A 19,497-nucleotide genomic window follows, 5' to 3' on the forward strand; every position below is an offset into this window, starting at 1 on the left:
TCAACGGACTGTAAACTGCCATCTATGGTCGGAGGGTTGAATTAAATGTTCTAAAGGAGTTGGCCGTCAGGTACAATTACTTCTGCAAGCTACAAGCTATGTACCCGACTCATACAATCAATGGTAATCTCCTTGACTCAGCTTACGCGACAGTGCGCACGCTACGTATCCTGCTGGATACATCGGAGGTTTTCAGTGACCGGTGTTTCAAACTCAACATCCCTAAGAAGCAATAAGTCAACAATGATGCTATGTTGCGTGCAAACCCGTAGATCCAACAACAAATCAATATCTATGGATGAAGGGTAGTTGTCACCAGTGGCGTCAGAGAGTTAGATAAAACAGAGATGAGGGTATTCTGCGATGCTTTTATAACAAGTTCCCACTCCGCAACGCGTGGCAAGACACGTACAGTTTGTATGGCTTCTACGAATATTATTTGCAGTGTGGAGTGTTGTTTGCCGTTGTTATCATCGTACAATGTATTGTTAGTTGCGATTAATGTTAGTTCGCCATCAGAAGGTCAACCATAATAGGGTCAAGCGGAGCTGAGCCCATAACCGCGTCGCAAATGGCGAGAGTAGTATCAATGTCGAGAATCTTGCCCAAATACAGCAGCAGGTGAAAGTCGCTGAATATTTCCGGATCGGAAGCAGTTAAACCGTTGGCGAATCGGCTAGATAAAAAGCTCTTAACGGCATCTGTAGTCACCGACCGGCCGCCGCGGTTCTCCCGTGGAAAGTCGGCATACTTGAACATGGAATTGGGTTTTATGGGGGCAGAATCGTTAACACGTATCACAAACCAGCTTGGGTCGAACTTTGTCACCTCTTTGCCGGACTCGATAATCTGTGGAAGAACCTCATTAGATTGACTAGGCTCACGGATCGTCACAAACATGGGGTCGCTCTGCACACTCCGTATGATGCCGTCCCGCAACAACGCCATTGCAGTATCCGAGACCATATAGACATTCAAAGCAGGCTTGCCTTCGGAATCTGGATGGAGCGTACACGTCACATGCGTAGACACCGGGTACCCAGTGTAATGCGTGGAATGCGCCCGTTCCAGCTGCACCCTTGCGCTGTCAATAACTTCCTGCGGTGATAGGTAGTTATCTCGGGGTAAATGGGTTATAATGTGCCCTATGCGTTCGAGACCGAACCGCCCAGCAATGGTGTCGACAACAGGAAGGAATTCATCCGGCAGAAATTCCACATCACACAAAGTTGACTTCTGCGGTGGTTCGTAAATGCCTTCGCAAACGGCGCGAATGCCTAGGGGATAGTGAGCATCCTCCACGTAGTATCCGTACAGCCAACCCGCACGCTGCTCAGCCATTTCAAGGTCGCTCATCCAATAGTTCGCGAAGTTCTGAATATCCTCGGCGTTCATGAGCTCAAGATGGTCCACGTGGCGGTAAGGCTGATGTTTAACTGTCACGCCGGAGGGCAACTGAAAAGGTTTTAGTGTTTAGAAATTGCTGAACGGGAAAAGCATGAGTGAAGCCGGTCTATATAACGCGGAGTTCGCACTCCGACCAGTTACACATCTGAACGTGTAACTCACCTTGTTCATTTTCCCGCGCTCTAAGAACACGGGTTTGTACGACTGCTGCAGCGCCAACTCAGACACTGCGTACCCATTGTCGCGCAAATATGCATCAAAGGACTTGAATGATGGCCCAGATACGCCATCCGGTTTGTCTGTAGTCACTTGATGCCAAGTGTGTAGGTATGAACTAACCTTCTTTGGTAGAAGTCGGTTCAACATTAATAGGGGCCGAAGGAGTCTGTTCAGAGACGGGCTGGCGCTCAGAAGATTGGGATGGTTGTATATAAGATAAATCTTCGCTGCCGGAAGGGTTTGATGAAACCGAAATCAGACGCAGACAAGAACCATGTCCAACGCCAAACTTCGCCAACGCCTCGTCGTCACTTCCACTAATCTGATGCAATGTATACACATAAAATTTTAAAAATACCTCCGAATTGGAGTCCGCAATGACAAATTTCAACGTAGTGCCATCAGGAACCCGTATACGGTTTCGAATCTCGTTTTTGAGATCACCCAAAGTGGCATCAGCCTGTAAGGTGACACGGCTTATGCCAATTCCACTAATAACACGAATTATCATGGTGTTAAATGCTTGATTTTACCAGAGATTTCGGAAAGTGAAATACGGGGTACGCCGCATAAGCATTAGTGTGTACGTCCGTTAGTAGGTGACACTACATGAAAGGACGAGTACAATGCCACATGTGTTAATTATACCGGTTGGTTACATTATTCAAACGAATTTGGTCGTTTCTACATGGTGATAAGTAGCGTGGTGGCGCAGCTTGGCCCCTGGTTCTAAGAAGTCTGAGCACAGTGACCGCGACCAAAACATTTAGATAAAACCGAATCAATCTGTCAGCATTTAGACCGCTTATGCATGCGCTTCTAAAGCACATGTGTATTGTCACTTGGTAGACAAGGAACCAACTGAGTCATGACGATTTTTGGTGCATATCTAATTTTCACCGGCACTTCAAATCTACCACTAAGATTATCCTCACAAAAAAGAGCTTTCGACAGTCATATGTATAGATATCTTTAACGATAGTGTTCTTATCTAATTATATAATTGCCTGCGTTGCACTTGCTGCGACTTGTCTTATACCGGCTGCACCGGTAAAACGAAACAGCGTTTTCCCCTCCCTTTTATCAACGAGTTGCAAGGCCTCAAAGAAAACAAAAATACACAACCAGTATATGCGGCGTTCCATGCATACTTCGCAATCGTACGAAATGCCATGTGGGTCCAAGACCGATACGCTTCATCACTACGTTTCCGAGTTACATGGTCGTACCGTCTGAGCCGAAATTTCAAACACCATTAGACTTCCACGACATACCGGGTCTAAGTTGATAGCCGTTGTAACATTGGAGAATCTGAATACGTACATCATCCAGCCGGGTTGGGGAAATACCGACGAAGAGTTAAAAGACCTCTAGCGCTATCTCCACCGAATAGGAGGTATCGTAGAAGCTGATCAGGTCGCCACGTTTAGTTCACCGCATAACATTATGCCTGTAGTGGTACATGTAACTCACGCGAATGATCAGAATGCAGGTCGTGCCAACACGGCAGATGGCCCTGCTAATACGGGCCAAACTGCCACTTAAAATTAAGTTATCTCATCTTATAGTGTGCTTTGTGTCTACGTGCCTTGGGCCGGTTTTCGTGTTTGCGGGGCTAACGCCTCACGCTGAAACCGGTTGCGGGATCCACGTCGTACTTCTACCGAACGTTACTGGTGTCATCCATCCTAGCACGCATCGTTACGTGACGCTATGGTACAGGGGAGTGTCGCAATGATCCCGTCCACCTTGCCCCTTGCAATATAAGGTAGCACACTGATCTTCCTTTTGGAGTGTCCCATCAAGATCCTTCGCTTGGTCGTCAATTGTTACATCTATTCTTTCCTATCAAAATGTGTTAGTTGTTGGTCCCGGTTTCACAATTGTTTGCGGTATTTTTGCTGATAAGAGCCTACCATGTCTGGTCCGTTGTGCTCAGAGGTATCCTGATGTCAGATGCCTCAATGTCCATACAGTTGAGATGTAACATGCATTAATATTTATATTACAATGAAACGTTAAACATTCTATCTAATATACATACTTCAATTCTTGTTTTTCTCTTCGAAATTTTCGAGGAAAATTCCTATATGTCTTGGTGTTGACGGCTATGGGGTGTCATATTTCCTTCGTTGCAAAGAAAAGTGTTCATAATTGTGTTCATTTTACTTTCTATATACGTGAGGTTCGTTCTTCGGAAGCATTTTGCAGTTGGCGCAGTTGAAATCCATGTTATGAGGAATCGAAAAACATGGAGGTATTCAACACCAGGCAATACATATTGACATTTTGCGCAATATTACTCCATTATGTTACAAGTACCAACGCCCTTATTTGTGACTTTGGAAGCGCATATGGAAACGTTAGCAACAATGCTCTAGTTATGTGCCATATGGACCTTGACAAGCACAAGACCGCAACTGTGGTATGCCCACGCCTGGTCAACGGCGTCGAATATGTGGTGCATCCCCAGCCAACTTCTGAAGATAACGCACATGTCAACACGTACGTGAGTGGGGAAGGCACGTTTACTTCCATGCCTTTTTCGGATGTGGTGCGATCTGAATCAGGGCATAATTTCGTATGGTTGGAATCCACACGATCACTCACGATTATGCGTTTCAACAAACCAAATGATGAACTGGTTGCTATCACCGAGCACAGCTCTACCTTCATTTGTGGACCGCGAGATTTGGTGCTGAGCGATGAATTGCAGCGCCACCTTGAAAGCCTCAATGGCGCCCGTTCTCTAAAGCTTCCTTGGGCATCATCCACTCCTTTGACGCAAGAAATAGCCAAGATTGGGAAGGGTTTGGGTATATTCGTTCTCTACAGAGGTCGCGGGCATCTACCACTTCAGGGCTGCGGTAGCCGCCCCTCGAGACTATTCGCTCCGGATAATGAAGTTACTGTGGATTCCAAAACCGGAATGCGTTCATGCGTTGCCGAAGCTATGTCGAAATCACCCATTGGTTTTGTTTGCGAAGGCAGAATTGAACCCGAGGATTGCATGAAGTCCCTAATTGACGACAAAGGCAAAGTTGTAACTGCTCCTCGGCCACGTCCTTATTGGGATTTTGGATATTATAGACCTTGGGTGGTAGCGAAATACTTCTCTGACGTGGCACTAACGCCATTCAGGGGAGAATGCAGGTGTGTCGATCCCGAAACAGGTGACATAAAGGCTAAAATACAGATCCGCCACAACAGCGCACATGTCTGTGACATTTCCAGCATGATCGTTCGAAACCGTTCGCAGCCTATCAGAGGTCCGTGGTGCTCGGTGGTACTTCATCCGGGGAGCACCTTGACCATAAGATTTCCAACAGTGGATGGCGCCGCGGATTACGATAATTCCATGCTTCGTACATCTTCGCGACAGACGTCTATCAATGAATATGAAACTGAATTCTTGCCGAAGGACCTGAAAACGATGAGGCAAATAAACACGTATAGAGGGTTTAATGTTTATGACGAAGTATCATATCAAGAGGTCCTTGTTGGCAATGCCATCGAGTTGGATGTGTCCCAGATGCACCGGGGAGAAGTGACGCTAAAGTACCACGTTGACAAACCTCTCACATTACGAAGCGGATTCAACTCATTCTTATACCACTGGACGTTGAAATCTAAAAACGAGAATCTTGCAAAGAAGATACAGGCCACCGTAAATGTGTCATTCGCGTTGACTCATGAACACGAAATCTTTGGTTGCGACTCTCGACAAACGAAGCTATTCAACGAAGATATCAGTCGCCAGCATTGTTCAACGAAAAGGATGGGGAATGGCATAGGTGACACTTACGAATGCCTCCTCCATAACAAAGCACATATACATCAGGCTGGAATTTACTGCAGGCCGGAAGAGAGGTTGTTACCGGGCAACTGTCAATATACAGGATACGACCTCCACTCCAATCGGATCATGTCATTTCCTGAAACTGTGCGAAGTATTACTCCCCAACCCATTACAGGATTCCAAGTGCTAAACATGGAGATACAGAATCTTCCTGTCAGTTATGCTTGTGTATGTGTCAATGAACATGGATACGAGACCTCCAGACTTACTGTGGAGTCGAGCTGCGAGGAAAGTCGTACGTTTACAGTTCGCCGTATAAATGGGTTGCAAAAGATCCTCCCCTATGTATCTCTGCGATTGAATATCGGATTAATACTTGAAGGGCACAGATCAGGAATGTTTATCACGTTGCAGCACGTATCGAAAAAGACCATTAAACTACATGTGGGCACAAAATTGTTATTGCGTTGTGATCTTGGTACCGCGCTGCAAAACGTTTCAAATGATACAATAAGTCCAACTGCGTGGCTTCCTAAATTGCATGGAAGATACCATTATAATGCCATCGTGACATTCCGCGGGCTTGAGCTTATTACGAGATCGCACAATGATGTCATAGCTGGTTCACATGGCGGGTTTTCTGTTTTGTTCAACGATGACCACTCATCAGTCCATCAAGCTTTGATATTAGAATTACGTAAAAACGCCATCTTGATTTCCAAGGACCCAGTTCACAAAAAAAACGTGTCGATGAGATTTGTCTGCGGCAAGGCGGCCCAACTATCGGATCCGTCGGCCGTCTCCGATTATGCGTTACATTCAGACGCATCTGTGCAGTCGACTTCTAATATCGCATATGTGGCAGGAAAGTACACCTGGAATATTGTTAAAGTCAACGTCGAGACCACTGACCCGTACATGCAAGGCTGCGGCGTCACATACGCATCAGATGAGTTGTTCAAGCCTGAGACTCCCAAACTCTACGACTCTTATGGACAACGTAAATCTGGTTGCAAAATAGACATTCAGGCTGCGGGCGAGGCAGCATTCTACTGCCCAGCACCGTACGTCCTGGATCCACCCAACTGCTTCGAAGAAGTATTAATGGGGGGTATAATCATGAATGTGAAAGATATAAGCAAGTCGCTGATTGCGTCAGCATCTAATCACTTTGTTATCCTGCGGTTCGACAGTGAACTCATAGGATCCGGGGAGACCCTGCGCCAGAAACCTCCATTGGAGTGCCAGTGCGTCACCGACAAAGGCATCGTCCTGTCGACCATACAGATTAAAAACTACTACGCCTAGTAATGAGTAGCTCAGATTTGGTAACTCGTTTGGCAATCACAGACTTTAATTGTCATACGTCATGTTGGTCGCTCTGCTGGTTTGTCTCTTCAGTGAGAGAATTGCTTTGGGTAGAGTGTTGCAATTGTAATTGCCAGTCTAACGACATATTCTTGTGTTGTCGTAGCTCTTTGTAACTAGCGTGAATGGCCATGGACCCGGTGAAGACCGTACTGTGGAATTACATGTCACCGCACATTAGCTGGGCGTTGTCAACCGCAGGCATCAGGAAGATGCAACTTAGAGCTTTGCATCTCCGTTCGCATATTGAAACCTCGGCGATGACCTTAACACACAACGAAGAGCAATATGTGGTACCTTGAACGGGACTTCACTGACGCCCCCAATTTGGGTGAGCAACTACCACGGCGGTGCCTGAGCACGTTGGGCGACCGGTGGGAGTGGGTGGATAGACCGTCTGGATTTCACCCTATATGGGCAAATATATGTCTATTGGTGGCCTTTGTCTAACTGAATTACGCAGTCACAGGCATTTATTGTCAGCATCGTGATAAGTCTCGAGGTCGTAACCCCAGACTGCACCCTAGCAGAGGTTTTGAGGGGCTCCCGGCAAACATGGCTACCCACTCATTCGTTACCCCGAAAGAGTAACAACGCGAGTGAGCACAATGCCAGTCTGAGTCGGGTATTCACATTCCTCACAGTTTGAGTGGAAGTGACTGCAATTTGATGGAGATTATGCTGGCACCATAACCAGTCAATAGTTTAGTTAACCGTGATTAGCAAGAACGTGCAGGAGCAGCCAGCATTGAAGGCACGCTTACGAGAGCGTACCTTGAGAGCAGCCGGGTTGTGTATCTCTACCTGAAGACGGTACTTTGAGGTTCAGGTACACTGCTAATTTTTGTCCGCGGCAGTGCTTTTGAATCCGTCACGTGCAAGATGGCGGTGTCAGCAGCAGAGAATGAACAAACCTATCAGGCAGCGAGTGATTCTACGGACTGCAATAGTCATGCGAAACACAACGAGGATGGGAATGAGGGAATGCTGATGGATATTAGCGAAATGAAGGCAAAGCTGGAGGATAAGATGGAAACGAGGGAGTCGCTACAGGATATTAACGAAATGAAGGCAACGCTGGAGGATATGAGAGAAATGATGAAATCGCTGAAGGATATGAGGGAAATGATGGAGTCGCTGAAGGATATGAGGGAAACGAGGGAGTCGCTACAGGATATGAGGGAAATGATGGCGTCGCTGAAGGATATGAGGGAAACTAAGGAGATAGCTGAGACGATTAAATCGTTAGTACACTTGTTGCAGCGTGGCACGTTACACAAAGACGTCGTTGTTCCATGCGAGTTGAAAACGCCACATCCGGATGGTGGAGAAGGGACCTCACCGTCCGGTGGCGGTCAACAGCAGTTGTGTTCTGATCCTCCACAATTACAACATGCCAGTTTACAAGCGCAGTCGGGAAACATACCCGAAATTTGTGTGGTTAAAAAATCGCCTAATTTAACGGCCCATCAACACGCGGTATACAAGTCGCTGATCTATGTCCCTCGCAACTTCAAGGAGGCTGTTGACTGGTTGATTGCCGTGAGGGGAGATGATGGAATGAAGAACTTGAAGGCTTTGGGCGCGGCGCTTTACGATTTTTACGCACACATGTCAGGTAGATTCACAGAGGTGTCAGATCTAGATAAAGTCATACGCGTTTCTAGAGAGTTCTTAGAGCAAGAGAAGCTTAAAAAGCGTCGATCCGTTAAGCGTATTCTGATCAAACTAAATGATCGTTTGCGTAAAACACCCGATCAGCTAGCTAAGGACACTGGCTCCGCAGACGATACGGAGAACGAGAAGTACTTACAAAAAAAGGGTCTCACTGCTGACACCATCGCAGAAAAGCTATGTTGCGTCGTGGATGCTTGTGCGGAGTTCCTGGGAAGAATAAAGAACCGCAGTCACTACAAGTCTGCTTACAGTCCGCAGGCGACGTGGGATGCGTCATTTTCGGCTCATCCGGAAACTGGCGTAGTAATCTTCGTGGGTATTGCGCCAATGTTATGCGCAAGCATATCATCTTTGAATGCTGCTGTGTTTGCTGCGATGTTGAGATTTCCGCCGTTTATTGCGTATAAGCGTATGCAGGAGTTGATACAAGCCTTGGGTTACGTAGAGCCAGAATGCCGCGCTGGCATGACGGCTTCGTATGTCGGAGATGCCTTGGAAGGTTTTGAAGAGACAATTATCTTCCTTTACGAACTCGCTGGCTTCTGGATTTTCTACTGAGTAGGGCATGCAATGGCTGGATAAGCCGCCACGCGTTGCTTCTGAGCCCGCAATACAGTGGGTTGGCATCTCTTCACCACTCAGTAAACATCCCAAGTTTTTGAAATGCACTCGTAGCGAGCTTTGTGAATACGGTCTTCATCCACTGCACTGGCGTGGAAAACAACTATGGGCGTCTCGTGAATCGAGCTAGTGACGCAATTTGACCTGCGTTCATGCAGTTCCATACAACTAAATGTCTGCATACCCGATTCCATGTGGCAACCGACAGTTCACCAACAAAGCCGAGCACTCCTCCACATCACCTTGGGCGAACGATGTATCAATACCGCTTGGTGTAGCTTGTTAGCATAGCAGTTGCGAAAAACACGGCGCCTGCTGTGTGCATGACGTAATAACCTCGGTAGATTGCGTCACCTAGCAACGCGATGTTTCATCACAGTTAGGTTACGAACGTGCACGCTATTGGTTTGCATTAGATACAGACGTGACGGTGCTCTTTACGAAGATGAGTGCTGGATTCCGCAAATCGTTTGCTTCCCACACTTTGACTAGAAGCTAAAGACGGCATCACGCATCGTCAATCGTGTATCACGCAAGACGCCTGGAAAAGGGTGGCGTGCCATCCGTTGTCAGCCTATGGGATGCGTGGCGATACGATTTCTACACATAAAAAAGGAATTAGCTGGTTTTAGTCACTAATAGCAGGACAAATACAAAACGATCGTTGAGAAAAGATTCTACTATTTGAATTTAACCTTAAATCTGGCAGTACGTTTAGCGGTAAAGTAGTCGTTATCATACAAGCCCAAAAGCGTCATTAGATTTGTCCTCTGTTTTGCTGGTTCCTTTATAGATTCAGACGTAGGTCTTGGTATCGGATATAACGCTGTTCCATCAACTGTATGGGGTTCGCTGGTCTCCTGCATTAGTGCACGCTTGATAAAATTTTTATCCTTTTCCTCTGGTTTGCTGCACATATATGCGTTTTAAATATTTAACAAACTTTAGATTGAGTTCTACAACGGACGGAAACGAATTTAGGGGCATTTTTTGGGCATTTAAAGCCACGATTGCAAGCCATTCGACATCATAGCAGATAGATACGTCCTCATCATTCGTGTGTTTGATGTTCTGTACGGGATCTACATGCAGGTACTCGATGTAATGCCTGCCCGGCATGGGCTTGTCCAATGCGAGGAAGTATGTATTCCCAAAGTCGTGTTTAACATTCGCCTCGAACTTTACATGCAAGTGGGCGGCAAACCAAAATCGTGGCTTTAATTTCGCAAGCAGCTCCCACGCATGTGGATTGCCAAGATTTCTGTCTTGTATATCGGGTGTTAGGAAGGGTTTCCTCCTCATAAGGTCTGCAGTATCACCAAAATGTTCAATGCCTCGGGGCCAGTCATGCGATAAGAAAATGTCAATCGGTTCTTCTATCTAATAATAATTGAGCCACATAGGCGACACTAATACCAACCAGCTGCAGTTTTTTAACATCATACTCCCGCACGTGATAAGCCGATTTTTTCGAGTGCTCATCATACGGTTGCTGCTCGAAGAACCCTTCGCTGCTATGAGATTTTTAAAGGCGTTCATACCACGGGTGTAGTCTCTGTGATAATATATTCCGGATAGACCCGCGATGCGTATTCCATTAACATTCACCACTCCGGAGTGGCCCATATAATAAATGTTCTTCGCCACCCAACCCCCGTAGTACCTATGTTTGTAATGAAACAACATGATTTGCGCTCATATGCCAATAGAGATAAATATACACACAGTAAGATATCTTACAAACATCGGAATCCCAAATAGACTAGATAAATCATGAAGTAGAAGTAATCGGATGACTACATTTTTCGGAGTTATAGAGCACGTCGCCCTAATATGATTCACATGGTAACACTTATGCGACAAAAGTTTCTGTGACACTTACAGCTCCTTGAGAAAAGCCGGTGCCTCGTGGTTTCCTCCCACGAATATTGTAAGCACAGGTGCCTCTTTGATCCCGTTGTAATAGTCCTTAAAATCGTGATAAGCCTTATATTTCGGCGGACACTGTAGATCTTCTAAATCAGATTCATTGCGGATGGCCTGAAAATCACCGCAGCAAAGCAACAGGTCCACCTTTATGTTGTCTGCGATTTCCTTTTCCCTAATTTTGGAGTATATCAGGTCAAGCTGGCCGTGAACGCAGCCTTCCACAGCCACCTAAACAACATTAGAAGCTACGTCTATCACATACATGCATTTTGGACGTTGCTACAACTTTGTCCGACCCTTACGGATGTGCGAGTTTTCACAGCACTGCGCCCGCTCGCCACAGTTTGACCACCTTGGATCTGCAGACGCTACATATTTGCCTCTTAACATAAGTGACTTTATTAACTATTTAATTTTTTCATTCGGGCCGTCAAAAAGGGTACGTGGGTGTCGGCCCTGCAGTGTGCTCTAGTACTTCAAATGACGCCCGTCTAACGGAAGACATTTGACGGCAAAATTGTTGATAGAGTTGTAAGATGAGAGTTTCTGATTTTGTAAACCTTGTCAGGCTACAATTATCGGTTAGTTTACACGCGCGTTCTGACCGTTGTCTCAACACCGCCGAAATTGATGACATTAGTTCTGACCCCTAGCAGGCATCCGTGCTTCCGGAAATCAAGTGGCACATTGCGCTCATATACACTGTGGCGCTAACGCTGCTGTTGGTACGCCTCTACATCGGTATGTAGTCCTCTAAGCATCGATATATGGTTTCAGGTGAATCGCTGCGCCATTTTATATTCGACAGAGCGTTCAGTGTCCATAGTTGGTGACACTAGTATGCGTTCAAAACAGTTCAGGGGAATTTCAGGAGTTACAGTACCATCTACCGGCTAGTGTCGGTGAAGGGGCACGTTTGTTAGCGACGGTCGCCACCATATTGACAAACCTTATACCCCTGGTGCTACCTCTCATGCTGACCAACTTCTTCAACCGCGTGCACACGCAGCAGCAGGCGAGATAGGGCACAGATGAGTGCTCTATCTCTGCGGTAGATGATACCATGTAAACACAACAAAAAGTTGTAGACGAAAAATTCAGCCAACATTGTCGACATAAACTGTCATTTTAAGGGAAAGATGTTTCCTTGTTCTACCATTGTTTGAAATGCTGTCGTATAATGCATAGGTTGAGTATGTGCCCTGCGATGATTATTTCGTCTATTTGGCGTTTTGCGATATCTTCATCGTTTTCAGGATCGTACTCGTTCAGGTCACCCATCTTTGTGGGAATATATCTGGACAACGCCCGCTTTAGTCGTTGTAGTTCGTACGAAACGGATTCCTGCACGGCGTGCAGGTCATCGAGAATGAGCAATGTGGAGAAGAGCCACCTGGACGATTTTTCGTCAATGTTTTTCCCTTTACTACCACATATGAAGTTAGCAAGCTTGTGCAAAATCTCTTGTACACTTGCAAAACTGACCCCGCGCTCACAAATCTTCAGGACATCCGGAGGCGGGGAGCGGAACAACAATTCCCAATGTGCATCCTGCAAGTTGTGGAGGTAGCTGCTGACGTTCGCCGCGTCTCCTTCACTTCGCAATATCCCAGTACAGTATTCGGCGAGGGCACACTTTTCTGTAGATTCGGCGTGCGACATTTTGGCGTTCACGTCGTCCTTCATGGTTTTGAAGAATTGCAATTCGTTGTTATTCATTACGAATGCGCAATCATTTTCCACTGACTCGGCCGCAATTTTCTGCAGCCTCTCAAACTGTTCCACTGTTTTTCCGTGGCTCTGCCTGCTGGTGTCGGTTGTTTCCACAGCGACGACCTCGGGAAGGCGTGCCTCCTCCTCCCTTACGCTCCTTAGGTACTCCTCCACATCCATACCCTGGTAAAGTGTATACATGGAGCTGGGTTCACCTTCCGTTCCATATCCACACGCAACGTTCATTTTGCGTACCGTATGAATCCTCGAAGCCGTAGGCTGTCGCCGTAGATAAGCTACCCCGTGTCTATAACCATGAGTTGTTAACGCAGTTGGAAATTCCACCTCGCATCGCTAGTTTCTCAATAATTCAGTACGTTGGATGTTCTTTAGGTATCGGCATCGATCGTTGCTTACACACGGTCGATTTCCGTCAGTCGCCGAACTCAAGCCGCGCGTATTAGCGACGGATTCCTCCACATTTGCCTATGATTGGCAAGTATACAATTGGATTCCGCCACTCATTTCGGGTAGGAAGCGTTTTGTGGCGATTCGTCACGCTCGGCGTCGTTCGTCACCGTCTGTTGTCCAGGCTGATCGGATGGGGTCGAGGTGAGCAGCGGATCCGTGGCACTGATTATCACCGCTGTTTTATCGTCACCGGTGCTGGCAACAATGCTGGTGCTCTTGGAAACCCCGGCGGGGTACGGTCTCTTTAAAATAACCGACTCGCGCCTGCTCGAGTGCAGTGTAGAAGATGTCCCCTCGTTTTTCCGTGACGGCGACTCAGCACGCTCATCGTAAGTATTGTTTGTCGTCGATGATTGTTGTTAATGGTGATACGCTTTTTACTTGTTACGGGTTATTAGCTGCGGCCAACCACGGCACCTACATACGTGGCGGTTAGAACCTCTTTTGGTACGCACTGCCGTCTATTGTGTAATAAGGGTTGTGTATATAGTCATTGTGTGGCGTTTGCTGTTTATAACTGGGGACGGTATCCAGCATAATGGACTGATCCGTGCCCTCCACGGCCTTGTGATTCTCTTAAGCGTGACTGAATGGAGAGACGGATGCGTGTTTACGTACGTCTTTCACACTTTTGTTTCTCGCGACACGCTTTAAATATCGTGTAGGGTCAAGCTGTCTGCATTTTCGAAGTTCAAGACTACGGAAAATGCGCTTGAGGAGGCGACTGCCCTTTCCGAGTCTCGTCTGGGCAAGCAGCTGAAGAAGCTGCTGAACAAAAAGGTAGTTGGAGCAAAGGTGGTGGAGCCCCTTGCTGTTTGTGACAAGGTGCTGGCCGTCGAGATTCAGAAGAAGCTGAAGATTGATGTTGTGTACAACCCCTCCACGGTCGAAATCGCGCGCGGCCTCAAGAGCCAATTTTTTGAGTTAGTGGCTGGCATCACTGAGTCTGACTGCAAGTCTATGGCTCTAAGCCTATCGCATTCGCTGGCCAGGTTCAAGCTGAAATTTTCGCCTGACAAGGTGGACGTCATGGTGGTGCAGGCCATAGGGCTGCTAGACGATCTCGACCGCGAAGCGAACAACTTCGGCATGCGTTTGAAAGAGTGGTATGGCTGGCACTTCCCTGAATTGGCCCACATTGTGCCCGACATGGCACTGTACTCTCGTGCCGTGCGCCACATCGGTATTCGCGGCTCGACCTCATTTGATGATTTGGAGTCCTTCCTGCCCAAGGACGTGGTGGATGAGATAAAGAAGGCCTGCGAAATATCCATGGGTTCGGAGCTTTTGAGTGATGACCTCGAAGCAATCGTGGAACTCGCGGAGCGCCTTGAAGAGATGCTCGGGTACCGTGCTACTTTGGAGGAGTATTTGCGTGTCCGCATGCGAGCGCTTGCTCCCAACTTGACCTACATGGTCGGCGAGGTAATCGGCGCTCGGCTGTTATCGCACAGCGGCTCCCTCATTAATCTGGCTAAGCAGCCTGCCTCAACAGTTCAGATATTGGGAGCGGAGAAGGCGTTGTTCCGCGCCTTGAAGACAAACGCGCCCACACCCAAGTATGGCATCATTTACCATGCGGGGTTCGTTGGCCAGGCGCAGCCAAAGCACAAGGGTAGAATCTCTCGCATCCTTGCGGCCAAGCTAGCGCTTTGCGTCCGTGTGGACGCGCTGAAGGACTCCCAGGAGCCCACCGTCGCTATAGAGAACAAGCGTTATCTGGAGCAGAAGCTGCTGGAGCTCTCCTCCAAGCCCGACATCACATCAGTCGGTGGGATAAAGCGTAGCGACAGGCCCGGACAGCTGCAGAAGCCGAAGTGGAACGCCTCGAAGCGCTTTAAGGCATCGAACGCCGAGTGACGCTTCTAATCGGTTACGGTGTTGGCGCAAAGTCGCCGTTTGCCTTGAATTTGTCAAAGCATAATATATAGTCATCTGAAGAGAGTTACGTAACCCAGTGTCTGCGTATTCTCCAACGCTGCGCGATGCCACGTATTCATTCAACAGATAGACAATTTAATGCACATAAGACTTAAAGCGCGTTTACTCTGGCTCACCCTGAGGGCCGTAGCGGCGCGCGCCCCGCATGTTTTTGTACGTTGTAGAAGCGCCGTTGACATTACAATTCGCTGGGTGCCGCGCCATACGCGCATTGGGACATGACTGGCGCTGTCAGATTAAGACACGGTGAGTTCAGACGTCGACTTGAGATCTAGCTTTTTCGTTGTTTGTCACCTCGTTGGCCTCGCCAGCACTTTTGTTGCCGTCCGTTCTTTCCGTGGTCTCTTCGCTTTCCTGTTGATCCGTGCCGCACTGCCTAACGGCGATCATTTGCAGTTTGTTCCTCAAGTTCGTGAAGCGTGAGTAGAGCGTTGGGAGGTTCGGCGTCTCTATGCCCACCAGATCGTGTTCCATGTGCCTGCAGAGGTGGTTCATTTTGGCGACCTTTTTGATGCATCCGTGGCTGAGGCCCTTTATCAGCAGCATTTTATTGTACGATGCGTACTCGGACTTCAGCGAGTTGAGCGTTTCAATGGCGGTGTAGTCGAACAGCGTTGTGGACGCCAGGAGCACTATAACTGTGGTCTCGGGGTCGTCTTCCGGAGTGAACACCCGCGTAAGCATGCGTTTGCTGGCGTAGAAAATGTTCCCCTCGATCTCGTAGTACTTGATGTTGGTTTCGTTGTCCATGTATATTTCCACCTTGAACCGCGACTTGGACTCCCAGACGTATGCGAACGCGGCAAGCACAACGCCTACGATAATTGCGAGGGGTATTATCACCAGGTTACACATGATGGTGACTGCCACAATGATGATGGCGTCGGACCTTGTGATTTTCATCTTCAGCTTAGGGTGCATGTTGCGTATGGCCTGTGGCATGAACGTCACGATGCACATGGGCAGGCTGAACCACTTGAAACAATGACACGAAACCGAGAACATGATCCCGCAGAGGCTTGGAATGGGTATATAGTTGAGCAGAGGGAACCCTCCTCCCAGCATGACGAATATGAAGAGGGCGGCGGCAATGCTCGACTCCTTGCCTCTCGAGCCCGCCTTGAGGTTCATGACGGATATTCCCACCATCGAGCTACCTCCTGAGGATCCCATGAAGGCGCTAAGCATGTTCCCGATACCGAGTCCGAACATTTGCTGGTTCGAGTTGGGGTCATTACCGCTTAGCGTCTTGATGATGTCGTTCACCATGAGCGCCTCCATGATAATGCTCCCTGCAAGAACGAAGACTTTGCATACGAAGGTCATGTTGAAATTAACCTTTCTAATCGCGCTCCAATGCGTCCACGACATGACAGGCAGCGCCGTCTCCGAGGTGAGGAATGCGACATCGCCTATGGTCGTGACCTTGATGTCGGGTGCTACTTGCTTTACAATGGCGAGATCGATGAAGACGACAACAAACACAGCAAGCAGCGCAGGTGGAAGATACTGCCCGACCTTCGGTATCTTATTGGTGAACTGCATTAGGACGAACGCGATCACGCAGTAGACAATCGCGAGCACGAGTTCGACGCCTGCTATGTAGTGATGTGTCTTAGGGTCCTGAAATCCGTGTAGTTGCGCTCTTGCGATAACTATGGCGAGCCCGTTACTGTAGCCTATTATGACTGACGTGCTTAAGAACTGGCTGATACTGGCGAGGTGGAAGAATGAGCAGCATACTAGTATGACTCCGGCGAGGAAGACTGCCAAGAGCATGCTCCACAAATGGACCTCTATTTGCTCTGTCGTGGGACTTTCCATCGACAGAGCATACTTTCCAGCTACGGCGGCGAGTGCGCCGGACAGCCCCGTCATGATCCCGGGGGAGCCGCCGAACACCGCCGCGCATATGCATACTATCCACGTGCCGTGGAGAGCGACGTGCGGCGGAATCCCGGCGAGGAAGCTGAAGCTGATGATTTCTGGAAGCATGGTCATGCCGCATAGAAGCCCGTTGATGATTTCAGTGAGGTAGTACCCAAAGTTTTCCTTCGGGTTGGCGGTGAACCCCCACCCACTGGTGATTCCGGTCGAACATTTCACCAGGCTTCTTAGAACGCCGTGATAGAACGGCAGGCACATGAAGATGTCTTCGCATTCTCGCTTTTCGATGGGCGCTGGAACGGGCTCTCGCGTGCGTGTGTAGTCGTACCACGTGTGGTGGCTGAAGTCGTGATAATTGTACCCCGCCGTCTCCTCGTCCTTGCCATCGGTGTCGTAGTACCTGACACACACGTCCTTGTCCTCATCCTCGTACTGTATAACCTTGACGCGGTGGTCGGAGTGGTCTGTACGATCGGAGCGGCCGATGCTTACCCCCCTGGACATCTCATCACCGCTGCTAGCGATGGCACTTCCGCGATCTGTTTCCTCTCGCATCATCCTTATATTCGCTTAAAATACATTAGACAATCAATCGGGGTTCTCTTGGCAACACGGAGGCTCAAGTGTCCGATTTCCCCGTGAAATGCAGCTTTCTGTCGATCACCGCACTGAAAACGATAGAAGAATGTATCCTCCGCTTTGACTACACATTTTGCGTTAGAATCCTCCGTGGTCAGAATTTGGCAATCGTAAATGTCAACTGGTGTGTAGCGCGCGTCGTCGTCTAACCCGTCAACGGCGCAAACTGCTGCTAGAAAACTTTCGCTAAGACTCGTCACATTTAAACAATACAAGAGGTTATTGAACCTTTGGATTGCCGCATTTATGACCGTAATGACGTCGTACAATTTTCATACGTGTAACGCGGTGTGCCGAGTCTCTGTTTATCTGCTGTATCAGTAGATTATACTTAAAACCGATCATATGTGTCATAAAAGCAAATGTGTTGAGCACTGTTACGGGACAGTGAACCAGTGCCGCCGCATCCACCACGGGCACATGGTAGGAATCCACTTTAATACGAGACACAAAGCAACACAGTTTTATGGCTTAATGTGCCGTTGATGTGTCAGTGAGTTCACAGGTTGGCTCGGGAACTAACGATGGTTGCGTCGATGAGTGAGGTAGTATCCGACGCATCACCCTTTTAGGCGTACTGTACCCCGCCACCGACCAGAATGAGGATTAATATTTCATATGTAAATATATGCATCGAAGAAGCGAGATGTGTGGCTCTATTTTTCGGCATTTATGTGTCGCTTGGTGGAATCAAATGTGCATCCTTTAGATTTCAGACCACGTTGCCCATTTTTTTGTTTTTAATACACATGACATAGTACAACTCAAATTAGCTGCATGTGTCACATTTAGCTTCATTTTGTTTTGGTGGAGCACTGCGACACCGTCGCCGCGCGCGGATGCATTCAAAGCTGCCCACACATATAGGCGAAATTGGCGCACATTTATGTATTAGGCTGTGTTTTTACGTGCAGCTTGTAGAGCAAGGTTTTCGTATGTAATTTTTTGTGCCTGCCGGGTGGCTTCCGTATTCAGTGAACAACTTCGGTACGATGGGCCCTTCCAGGGGTGAACCCATATCCTTGGCTGATGTTTGGAACAAGGTAAAAGGGTTTTATTTGCTCGAAATCATTTTTCAGCTGAAAGGCATATCCATCTCTGTGGACTTCAACCGCAATGATCCAATCCGAGCTCAGCAGAGGCGGATCGCCGAATACAATCGCAAGCCTTCCATCTACGTGGAACACAACCCGTTGAAATCTTGCCTAGGCGTGCCTGCAACAGTGGCGGGATACGTCGGCGATCTATTTCAGCCAGCTGCACATCTGCAGGGTAGGTGTAAGCATTAATGTGTTTAAGGTTAATTGCAGAGGGACACCATGGTTGCGTGGCGGAGGCAAAGCCTTCCCGAGATCTCGCTGCCGGCGCTCCTAGTAGTCCGGTGTGCGACGTGATTGACCTCTCCGTGTACAAGGTTTTGCAGCGTGCGTTGTGTTACGTCGGTAGGTTGGTTCCTTGCTCCCACAACATATCCAGGTGCGGGTTTGGGCATTGTCGGCGTGGGTCTGGTGACGTTATTTGGCCTCTTCACCGCTGCCGGTGCTACCTGCGCAGTGACTACTTGCAACAAGCTATCCGATGACTGTCACACAGCAACATACAACCCCAATGACAACGAGGTCTACTACGAAGGGAAGCCCATCGTCAACACTCACAACAGTTACACGCCCGGTCCAATTAACGCATTTGCTCCAATGTACGCTCCATCGACTCCGCTGCATTGGTCACACGACCTATGAACATAAGTGCGACCCCGGCCGACATTCTTAACTCTTGGAGTTCGGCGAAGTAATGCCTATTACTCCCCAGATGGATGGGTTAGCCTG

General features: G+C 48.1%; 9 protein-coding genes across 9 annotated transcripts; 5 read left to right on the forward strand and 4 right to left on the reverse strand.

The window, feature by feature from the left end:
* Positions 1 to 504: 504 nt before the first annotated feature.
* On the reverse strand, positions 505 to 2,137 carry BBBOND_0104050 (NPL4 family protein, putative; the record flags this gene model as incomplete). Its single annotated transcript, XM_012910829.1, has 3 exons — positions 505 to 1,455; positions 1,570 to 1,706; positions 1,747 to 2,137. 3 exons carry the CDS (start codon positions 2,135 to 2,137, stop codon positions 505 to 507), a joined length of 1,479 nt encoding a protein of 492 aa, XP_012766283.1.
* Positions 2,138 to 3,877: 1,740 nt separating this feature from the next.
* BBBOND_0104060 (hypothetical protein) lies at positions 3,878 to 6,733 on the forward strand (the record flags this gene model as incomplete). The annotated part of the gene is made up of 1 exon (XM_012910830.1): positions 3,878 to 6,733. One exon carries the CDS (start codon positions 3,878 to 3,880, stop codon positions 6,731 to 6,733), a length of 2,856 nt encoding a protein of 951 aa, XP_012766284.1.
* Positions 6,734 to 7,675: 942 nt separating this feature from the next.
* BBBOND_0104080 (hypothetical protein) lies at positions 7,676 to 9,028 on the forward strand (the record flags this gene model as incomplete). The annotated part of the gene is made up of 1 exon (XM_012910831.1): positions 7,676 to 9,028. The coding sequence occupies one exon, from the start codon at positions 7,676 to 7,678 to the stop codon at positions 9,026 to 9,028; it is 1,353 nt and encodes a 450-aa protein (XP_012766285.1).
* A 743-nt stretch (positions 9,029 to 9,771) lies between these two features.
* Positions 9,772 to 11,288, reverse strand: BBBOND_0104090 (lariat-debranching enzyme, putative; the record flags this gene model as incomplete). Its single annotated transcript, XM_012910832.1, has 6 exons — positions 9,772 to 10,000; positions 10,035 to 10,471; positions 10,512 to 10,597; positions 10,633 to 10,754; positions 10,974 to 11,248; positions 11,283 to 11,288. The coding sequence occupies 6 exons, from the start codon at positions 11,286 to 11,288 to the stop codon at positions 9,772 to 9,774; spliced, it is 1,155 nt and encodes a 384-aa protein (XP_012766286.1).
* A 499-nt stretch (positions 11,289 to 11,787) lies between these two features.
* Positions 11,788 to 12,044, forward strand: BBBOND_0104100 (hypothetical protein; the record flags this gene model as incomplete). The annotated part of the gene is made up of 2 exons (XM_012910833.1): positions 11,788 to 11,845; positions 11,881 to 12,044. The coding sequence occupies 2 exons, from the start codon at positions 11,788 to 11,790 to the stop codon at positions 12,042 to 12,044; spliced, it is 222 nt and encodes a 73-aa protein (XP_012766287.1).
* Positions 12,045 to 12,172: 128 nt separating this feature from the next.
* BBBOND_0104110 (hypothetical protein, conserved) lies at positions 12,173 to 12,979 on the reverse strand (the record flags this gene model as incomplete). The annotated part of the gene is made up of 1 exon (XM_012910834.1): positions 12,173 to 12,979. One exon carries the CDS (start codon positions 12,977 to 12,979, stop codon positions 12,173 to 12,175), a length of 807 nt encoding a protein of 268 aa, XP_012766288.1.
* Positions 12,980 to 13,408: 429 nt separating this feature from the next.
* BBBOND_0104120 (nucleolar protein NOP5, putative) lies at positions 13,409 to 15,064 on the forward strand (the record flags this gene model as incomplete). The annotated part of the gene is made up of 2 exons (XM_012910835.1): positions 13,409 to 13,533; positions 13,870 to 15,064. 2 exons carry the CDS (start codon positions 13,409 to 13,411, stop codon positions 15,062 to 15,064), a joined length of 1,320 nt encoding a protein of 439 aa, XP_012766289.1.
* Positions 15,065 to 15,397: 333 nt separating this feature from the next.
* BBBOND_0104130 (sulfate transporter, putative) lies at positions 15,398 to 17,590 on the reverse strand (the record flags this gene model as incomplete). The annotated part of the gene is made up of 1 exon (XM_012910836.1): positions 15,398 to 17,590. One exon carries the CDS (start codon positions 17,588 to 17,590, stop codon positions 15,398 to 15,400), a length of 2,193 nt encoding a protein of 730 aa, XP_012766290.1.
* A 1,073-nt stretch (positions 17,591 to 18,663) lies between these two features.
* On the forward strand, positions 18,664 to 19,410 carry BBBOND_0104140 (hypothetical protein, conserved; the record flags this gene model as incomplete). The annotated part of the gene is made up of 3 exons (XM_012910837.1): positions 18,664 to 18,943; positions 18,982 to 19,113; positions 19,148 to 19,410. The coding sequence occupies 3 exons, from the start codon at positions 18,664 to 18,666 to the stop codon at positions 19,408 to 19,410; spliced, it is 675 nt and encodes a 224-aa protein (XP_012766291.1).
* Between the last annotated feature and the right edge of the window lie 87 nt (positions 19,411 to 19,497).

Source organism: Babesia bigemina, assembly GCF_000981445.1.
Source record: "Babesia bigemina genome assembly Bbig001, chromosome : I".
In the NCBI taxonomy this organism is placed as follows: Eukaryota; Apicomplexa; class Aconoidasida; order Piroplasmida; family Babesiidae; genus Babesia; species Babesia bigemina.